Raw genomic sequence first — 9,899 nt, 5'->3', positions numbered from 1 at the left:
GAGAGAGATGAGATGTGTGTCCCCTAACCCCACAAACATCCCACCCCTCAGGGGTCTTTTATTAACAGGTCCTAGGCGGGTCTTTGCTCGGAATGAATACCTCAGTGCCTTAGAGCTCCCGCCGAATAATAATAATAATCAGGCGCTCCAGCATTGAAGAACTGGAAAGATGGTACGAGGCTTTGATATGTGAATGCACCGACCAAATCATCCTCCTTTTCGTCGTCTGCTTTTTTTCTGTCTCTTTTCAAGGATGAGGGTTCTGTCTTTTCATACGAGGGAGGTGGGTGGCTTTAGGAAATATGCCTTGGGTGGGTTTCCTATTTGATTTTTTATGATGAAATGTGAGCAGGGATGATTAGGTTTGTTATAAGATTATCTTTATCATTTTATATTTTTGTTGATAGAATGTTTTGTGATTTTTCTTTTTGCTAATCTTGCTGTGAATGAAGTATTTATACAAAGTCTTATAATACCTACTGTATTTCCTATGATTATCATCCCTAATGGCTTAAAATCTCATTGTGAATAGGATTAATTATGTTAAGAGTTGAAAGTGAGCAACTATAATTATTTGACTTACTAATCAAATTAGTAAATAAAAGTTTAAAACAGAATAATTAATTGTATCGCTTTTTCAGAGCTCCAATATATGATCCAACTGAATGGGAATACAATTTGTCCATAAAAGAAATCCTTTCTGTTAAAACACATGAGCATAAATGGTAGGCTACCCACAAATCCACACACTTTTGTTTGGACGTAAAAATTCCTCCTTTATTCAAACTACATGGCTCTGTCAGTCCCTGTCCAAAGGAAATGACAACCGTTTTGGCTGATTTACTTGACAGTAAGCAGAGTAATGAGAAATTATCTTTCTCATTCATGTCTTCCAGGGGATAAACTAACTAGTTCAACTTTTGCTTTAGGTTTAGCTAACTAGCTTCCTTTTTTATAATTGAAACTGATTTCTAAGCCCCTAAATTGTCTGTTATCTTTTGCAAGTTAGCAAGAAGAGGTTCTTCTTGCACTTGTTGGATAATTAATAATGTTACTGCCCAATTTCCATAACTCCAATATTATTAAGTTAAGTCATTATGGCATCTGGCTGATAAATATTAACAATTAGAATTACTAAATTTAAATTCGATATTAAATTAAAATTCTAACTAATATTTTTCAGAATGAAACTAACCCTAAACAAAAACAAAATCTTGACTCCATACAAATCTCTTACTCATTTTTCTTATATAATTTTGTACTCTTCCCAAGAATATAACTTTGTATACATATCCTATGGCGCTATAAAGTTTCACTGCCATTTTCCATATCCTGGATAAACCTTCAGCCTCCTCATTACCGTTCTTCTCCTATTCAGACCGAGTATTAAATCCTCAACTTTTCTCTCGAACTTCCAGACCTCAATGGGATGTGAAATTTGAGGCTCCCTCGCTTCCTACTATATTTTTTCTTTCTTAAAGGGTCTTTGGTTGCTATTTGTCAGTAATGAATAACCCTGAGCTTTAGTAGATACACTGATTAATGAGTAATGAAGTGCTATAGCTTGTGTTTCGTATTTCCTTCCCTCGTTTTACCTATTCCTTCATTTATTGCCTGTCTTTTCTACGTTTCCAAAAACTAGCAGCGATCAGTTATGTACTAACACTTGCAAACTTAGGTACCTACCTATTGTCAAAATAATAGTAGCGATCAATTATGTACAACTGTCTGGCTCTTGATACAAAGAACCGTGGCCTTAATAACCATATAATACTGCTTTTGGAATCATGGCTTCTAACATCTTTCCAGTATGTCCAACAGGACGAAAGTGGTCACAGCAAGAGCTCTAGTTGAGAATCATGTTAACTAAAGAGGGACTTGCTAATCAATATATAAGAGAGGCGTTTATGTAAAACTTTCATGAACCCACCACTCAAAAGGGTGCACTGAGGAGTTTAGTTGCCACTTGAGCCTGATCGATATCTGCTCTAAAACGATTAGCCAGACTTTTTTGAAAGTCTAGCATCTCGTACACCAAGAGGGGAAACAGCGTTTTCAACATGGCAAGAAGGCCAAGCAGGTCCACACAAGCAGACAACACCAATGAAGACAACATCAATCAGCAGCTTAGTAGCCTGCCCGTGACCGACACTCTCCATGTGACCATCTCAGCCAAGAAGTGGGCAGCAAAGAATTTTCAGAATTCAGAATCTGAGTGGCAGAACAACTTGCCTGTCACCGAGTTCTGCTCAGGCAGCGGCCCAGTCAATCAATGCACTGCACAGGAAGACCGAACTGAGCTTGCTCAGATCCTGAACTTTTCCAGCCGCGACGATCGTGAGCACAGCAGCAGCGTGACTAAGACGTACCCTTTCCATGAGAAGGCCTTAGCTAATAGGAGAGCAGACCTGATATGTATTCAACTCAAGAGGACCAATGCAAATCTAGCCTTCGACTTAACTAACTAACTCCAGCGGTATAAACAGAGCCACCAAGCATGCATCCATTCAGTTCCAGCCTGAAGATGAGAGGAGTAACACAACGACGAAGAACTCTCTTGATCACAATTGTATTTTTACAGTAAAAATAGAAAAATTTTTCTCTGGATTTTGCTCACTTCCCCGATGAACAACATAGCACAGATACTGGAGAAATGCAGTAATGTTGAAACAAAGAAAATTAGAGCCATAGAGAAACAGAACTACAATTTATTATTATTATCATCATGATTATCATTTTGGTTTTTATTATTGTTATTATTTACTAACTAAGCTACAACCCTAGTTAGACAAGCAGTATACTCTAAGCACAAGGGCTCCAACAGGGAAAATAATCCAGTGAGAAAAAAAAAAATAGTTTGTCTGAGTCGACCTTCAAGCAAGAAAACTCTGACCAAAGATAGTGGAAGCTCTGTCAGTACCCAAGACTAGAGAACAATGGTTTCATTTTAAATTTAGAGTGTCCTTCTCCTAGATGACCTACCTACCATAGCTAAAGTCTCTCTTCTAGCCCTAACAAGGGGAAAGTAGCCAATGAACAATTATAGTATATTAGTTAGCCACTTAAATAAGGACAACTTTTTCAGTTACCTTAGTGTTGCCAGCTGCATGAAGAAAGAGAATAATGTGTAAAGAATAGGAGTCACTATTCGGTGCATGTGTACACAAAAAGAGAAGGATTCAATGTAGTACTCTCAGCTCTTTTCCTCAAAATTGTTCTTCTCTTTATCATGGTTTCTAATGCTTCTCATTTCTCTTAACCTCACACTGCTAATATGTTCCACCTTAGACCATAGGCAAGTAATCAATATCATGAATGTTTTATAGGACTCTACATTATTTATTCAGGTAAATTAAGGCTGTTACCTATATTCAAGTGTACCAAGAGATCATTCAAATATAATTTGCAATCATCCCAAAGATGTGTTTTCAATCAAATATTTAATAAAATAAAATATAAAATGTAATTGTATTTTCTAATCTATATTATAAATTCTGAGGTCCTGTCATATTCAGAAGAAATATAATTGTTGATAAAGCTTCAGTTTATTATTATTATTATTATTATTATTATTATTATTATTATTATTATTGCTATTATTGGCTAAGCTACAACCTTAGTTAGAAAAACAGGATTCTATAATCCCAAGGACTCCAACAGGGAAAATAGCCTATTGAGGAAAGGAAATAAGGAAACAAATAACCCAAAAGAAAAAAGAAGTTTAGTTATATTCGTAAGAACATGAAATAAATAGGAAAGAGCGAAGCAAAACGAGTATCACTGAGAATTGCATTAATAGCATTATCAAAACAATTAGGAATGTATTACCCCTGTTCAAGTTGAAGACGTTGGAACGCAATTGTAATTCATAGCTACATCGATTGCCTGGAACCAATTAAGACTTTAGTGGTGAATTAAACTGTATCGGTAATAGATTGGTCTATTGAGGATTACATTATCATAACTGGAGGATTCTCTGACGACCCTTTAACCAAACGAAGGTCTCTGTTTGGTCGTATGCTGGATTTGACTTAAGTCGAACACATATCTGCTAGTCATTCTTGTATAATTACTAGGTGCAATGAAGTCTCTCCTTCGTCTAACTTAAAAAGACTTTCAAAAGCGTAAATTAGGTTTAGGCAACTTATTCTTAATGCTATAATTTGTGTACTCGACCCGTCAAAATGACATCTAGATATCTAAATATATATGCACAACACGCGAATATTTACATTTAACACTTCCCATCCCTTTCGCCTTTCGTTACTACAAGCCACGGGTTCGGCAATTTGTAGGAGGGAGGGGTTTCCGAGTGTACCTCCTTGAGTACAGCCTTCCACCAGAGTGTAACTACTTACTCTCTCTCTTTTGAGAGTATATATATATATATATATATATATATATATATATACATACTTTATATATTTATATATATACATATATACATATATACACATTTATATATATATATATATATATATATATATATATATATATATATATATATATATATATATATATATATATATATATGTATATATGCACATATATATACACACACATATATATATATATATATATATATATATATATATATATATATATATATATACATATATATATATATATATACATATATATATATATATACATATATATATATATATATATATATATATATATATATATATACATATATATATGCACATATATATACACATATATATATATATATATATATATATATATATATATGTGCACATATATATACACACATATATATATATATATATGCATATATATATATATACATATATATATATATATATATATATATATATATATATATATATATATACACACATATATATATATATATATATATATATATATATATATATATATATATATATATATATATATATATGTAGATATATGTATATGTATATTTATATATAAACATCTATATATACACACACATATATATATATATATATATATATATATATATATATATATATATATATATATACATATATATATATATATATATATATATATATATATATATATATATATACATACACATATAGGTGTACATATATGTGTAAACCCATTCTTATATAATAAACCATACATAGGAAATATGATCATATATCCATATAAAACCATAAATACATAAAGAATATAACATTCTATCTGTATCAAATACAGAAACTCAATTAGTGAAACGGCGACCATGAGAACCTCCAAACATTGAATGGGAATCTTAATTGTAGCTAACTATTACCAACACAACCTTAACCTTACTCTAAGCTTAAGTAATTCAACCATAACACTGCTGTGAATCATAGCCAGTTCCTGTCGTCTTCAGTTGGTGTTGTGTCATTATAAGTACTATTAACATTGTTCAATCGATTACAGTTACTATCATTAATTGACCTCTCTCTCTCTCTCTCTCTCTCTCTCTCTCTCTCTCTCTCTCTCTCTCTCTCTCTCTCTGAGTGCTAATTGGCATATATCTAGTAAATATTTGAAGAAAACGTGTCATTTTAATGGTAATAATGTCAATCTTAAAAATGAGATATGTTGGGAAACCAGATAATGAACATTAGAAAAACCCAAATAACATATTCATAATGTTTTAGTGGTGTCAGCATAGAATGTGGTACACCAGGCATAATTCTTGAACAGTAAACATTTGATGAAAACTAGTTATTGATGATGGGGGTAATATCAACACTAAAAATGTAGTATTAAAGGGAACCAGAAAATAGACGTAAGAAAACCCCAAATGACATATCCTTCAAGAGTTGAAAGGCTTTAAAGGTTATAAGGCTGCTTATGAAATTGCAGAGGCAAGGGATAGGTGCATTGCCCTATCAAGCAGGACAATGCCCAAGAGACTGGCCATATATACATATGATCATCGCCCAAGCCCCCTTTCTACCCAAGCTAGGACCAAGGAGGGCTAGGTAATGGGTGCTGATGATTCAGTAGATAGACCTATAGGCTCCCCCAAACCCCCAATCCTTAGCTCACAAGGATGGTGAGATAGCAACGATCAAAGGAACTAACGAGTTTGAAGGACTCGAACCCCATTCCGGCATTCATCAGTCAGGGACGTTACCGCATCGGCCACCACAACCCTAGTGATCACATTAAAGTAATGTGGTACACTGTAGGCAGTACTAAACCACTTTTGCACTGTTCCTTCCACCTGTAACTTTAATATTTCCTATCCATCTTTTCCTCTGAACCATAATCCTTTCTTACACCCAAGAGTCCAGTCTCTTCAGTGTTGGTCTTACTATTGAAACTAATTCTTTTCACTGAATGGCACCATGGCATTGAACGGGCCCCCAGGCCCTAGTGTCTTGCCTAATTCAAAATATGTATTGATAGGAAATAAAATGATTAGTTGCTTGTTTGTCCACCATCATAGAAATATGCCCTTGGACGTCTTAAAGAAAACACTAAACATTACAAAGACAAGGCAGAAGAGTAAAAAAATCATTATAAAAGCAAAAGACAAAATCTTTGAATTTTATGACCTTTAAATATTCTATTCAATAGATAATTCTTCCTTTCGTGGAAAACAACTGCGTGGGTTTATAAGGAGAAATGAGAGCTTATAGTTTTTCCTGATGAAAATCATAAAGATGAATTATGAAAACTTTCAGGTTTAATTTTTTCTTTGTGTATCGATAACACCAAAGGTAAAACAAACCTTATCATTGTAGACCTTATAGTATTCACAAATACTATAAAAGAACCGCAAATTATATATTTCCTAATGATGTCCTATACCTTGTAAAAAAACCTGCATTCTTTGAACAGAATTATAAAGGAATTGGAAAATTGTTGAAAAGGAAGAACATTTTAGATGTCAGCCTCATACATTAAAAGCACTCTTTGGATCTATCTGGTAAGGAAAAACATTTATGATTTCAGCTTTTTACATTGAAAGCTCTCTTTGAGTCTATCTGGTAAGGAAGAACATTTATTATGTCAGATTTATACATTAAAAGCTCTCTTTGGGTCTAGCTGGTAAGGAAAAACATTTATGAAGTCAGCTATATACATTAAAATCTCCCTTTTGATCTATCTGGTTTCGTGATCACCTTTCTGATAATCATTACTTTAGGGGAATTCAAAACCATGAATCCATTAATTCCTTGAAAAGAACTACCCACGACCCTTTCAGAAAGATCCTTGAAAGGGGCGAGAAGTCGAAGGGGATTCCCACCTTGCAGTATAGCCAAGAGATCCCTGATTAAAACATATTATTGTGGTATGGATATATGGTGGGAGCAAATGAGTACCACCTGTCTTAGATAGATTTAGTATGACGAATCAAAGCTATAATGTCATCTGTAAAGTATCCTGGCCATATCAGAATTTTTTCCTTTAAAGGTTTGAAGGTTTAAAGGCTTGTCATGAATGGCAGAGGCAAAGGACAGTGACATTAGCCTATCAAGTAAGGGCAATGCCCTAAAGACTGACCATATTAAATATGATCGGCACCAAAGCCTTCTCTCCACCTCAAGCTAGGACCAAGGAGGGCCAGACAATTACTGCTGACGACTCAGCAGATAGGTCTATAGGCTCCCCGAAACCTCCCATCCGTAGCTCACAAGGATGGCGAGGTTGTAGCAACTATAGGAACTAACGAGTTACAGCAGGACTCGAACCCCAGTCTGGCAATCATCAGGCAAGGACGCTGCCACCAGGCCACCACAAGCCTTTCTCTACATTTAAAGTCATAAACAAAGAAATGACATTGGGGAAGCTTAAAAAGTAACAATACCAAAGGGTATACTAAAATATATAATTCAATGGTTTTAAATATTACATGAAAGATTATTTTGTGTATTATTGACAATTGAGAGGGGAGTACCAGCAACCTACATAAGTATATAGGGGAGCCTTTAGAACACACCATTTCAGAATGCAAATTGTGTCTCCTAAACAGTCTACAGAAATTATAACCTAAAATAAGAAAATAGATAGGTTTAATTTTTCTTATTGAAATATTCTATTTCATGGTTAATTCTGACAACAAAAACAGCAAATCCAACACAACCAGATCACTTTAATGAAAAAAACTCAAACGAGCAGCCTTTAGAAGACACGAACAAAGAATCAGAAAAGAAGAAGAATAATTAACTGAAAAAATTATGATTCTGAAGGTCACCTCAAATCACCAAAAGACATCATTGGGCAATCCCGTTCTTCCTTTGCTCAACTGTATGATTCCAGCTCTCCCTTTGCTCACCAACATGATTCCAGCTCTCCCTTTGCACACCTCTATGATTCCAGTTCTCCCTTTGCTCATCTGTATGATTCCAGATCTCCTTTCGCTTGCATGTATGATTCCAGTTCTCCCTTTGCTAACCTGCATGATTCCAGATCGCCCTCTGCTTACTTGTATGATTCCAGATCTCCTTTCTCTTGCATGTATGATTTCAGTACTCCCTTTGCTAACCTGCATGATTCCAGATCTCCTTTCTCTTGCATGTATGATTCCAGGTCTCCCTTTGCTCACCTGTATGATTCCAGTTCACCCTTTGCTCATCTGTATGATTCCAGTTCTCCCTTTGCTCATCTGTATGATTCCAGTTTTCCCTTTGCTCACCTGTATAATTCCAGTTCTCCCTTTGCTCATCTGTATGATTTCAGATCTCCTTTTGCTTGCATGTATGATTCCAGTTCTCCCTTTGCTAACCTGCATGATTCCAGATCGTCCTCTGCTTACTTGTATGATTCCAGATCTCCTTTCTCTTGCATGTATGATTCCAGCTCTCCCTTTGCTTATCTGTATAATTCCAGTTCTCCCTTTGCTAACCTGCATGATTCCAGATCTCCTTTCTCTTGCATGTATGATTCCAGTTCTCGCTTTGCTCATCTGTATGATTCCAGTTCTCCCTTTGCTCATCTGTATGATTCCAGTTCTCCCTTTGCTCATCTGTATGATTCCAGATCTCCTTTCTCTTGCATGTATGATTCCAGTTCTCCCTTTGCTCATCTGTATGATTCCAGTTCTCCCTTTGCTCATCTGTATGATTTTAGTTTTCCTTTTGCTATCCTGCATGATTCCAGTTCTCCCTTTGCTCAGCTGTATGATTCCAGTTCTCCCTTTGCTCAGCTGTATGATTCCAGTTCTCCCTTTGCTCAGCTGTATGATTCCAGTTCTCCCTTTGCTCAGCTGTATGATTCCAGTTCTCCCTTTGCTCACCTGTATGTTCATCACCATCCCTTGAAAATTCAAAGCCACAATGGCTTTCATTCCTGGAGAAGAGCTGCCTAACACCCTTTTTTTAAGAACCTGCAGAGGAAAGAGGAGTCAAAGGAAGACATCCTCCCTCTGTTATATCCAAGCCGACCCTGACTGTGACATGCTATTGAGGTTTCATACTATGTGAGATAAGTCAGGGATTCATCAGTGGAGCTGAAAGGAATAGACGGGAATAAAGAAGGAACGTATCTGTGCTTAGGATGGATGCAGAAGAATGAACTGTAACTAGCGTGTTTGGTTATGCACTATCTATGCGGGAAGATTATAATTGGAGGAAAGTATGATTAATTTGGTACACGTGGAAGCACGCTTGATATATGTATGTATATATATATTTATATATATATATATATATATATATATATATATATATATATATATATATATATATATATATATATGTCAGCCAAAACGCTGTTTAGGGATCACCACCCCGAAAAGGTGGCCAATAGTTGGGTTGGGTGCTATATACAATGAGCCTTTTCAGACCTTTCCAACGAGTCCAAGAACACCTCTTAATTGTTTGTAGTTACCGAAATACGCATACCCCTTATTTTCATGTCCTGTCCCATATACCTCGACGTAGTGTACTCATCTCCTT

At 35.2% G+C, this 9,899-nt stretch overlaps 1 protein-coding gene across 1 annotated transcript; it reads left to right on the top strand.

Annotated features, from left to right (window-relative positions):
- Nucleotides 1-2,624: 2,624 nt before the first annotated feature.
- Nucleotides 2,625-9,310, top strand: LOC137640951 (nuclear pore complex protein DDB_G0274915-like). Its single transcript, XM_068373413.1, has 2 exons — nucleotides 2,625-2,658; nucleotides 8,193-9,310. The coding sequence occupies exons 1-2, from the start codon at nucleotides 2,625-2,627 to the stop codon at nucleotides 9,308-9,310; spliced, it is 1,152 nt and encodes a 383-aa protein (XP_068229514.1).
- Nucleotides 9,311-9,899: the final 589 nt, after the last annotated feature.

This window comes from Palaemon carinicauda, chromosome 1 (assembly GCF_036898095.1).
Source record: "Palaemon carinicauda isolate YSFRI2023 chromosome 1, ASM3689809v2, whole genome shotgun sequence".
Lineage (NCBI taxonomy): Eukaryota > Metazoa > Arthropoda > Malacostraca > Decapoda > Palaemonidae > Palaemon > Palaemon carinicauda.
This window is presented reverse-complemented; position numbering and strand designations above follow the sequence as displayed.

Bases quoted from the DNA above. Each gene is read 5' to 3' on its own strand.
- LOC137640951 (XM_068373413.1), top strand. From the start codon at position 2,625: ATGAACAACATAGCACAGATACTGGAGAAATGCA. The intron at 2,659-8,192 runs GTAATGTTGAAA...ATGATTCTGAAG, and splicing joins ACAGATACTGGAGAAATGCA to GTCACCTCAAATCACCAAAA.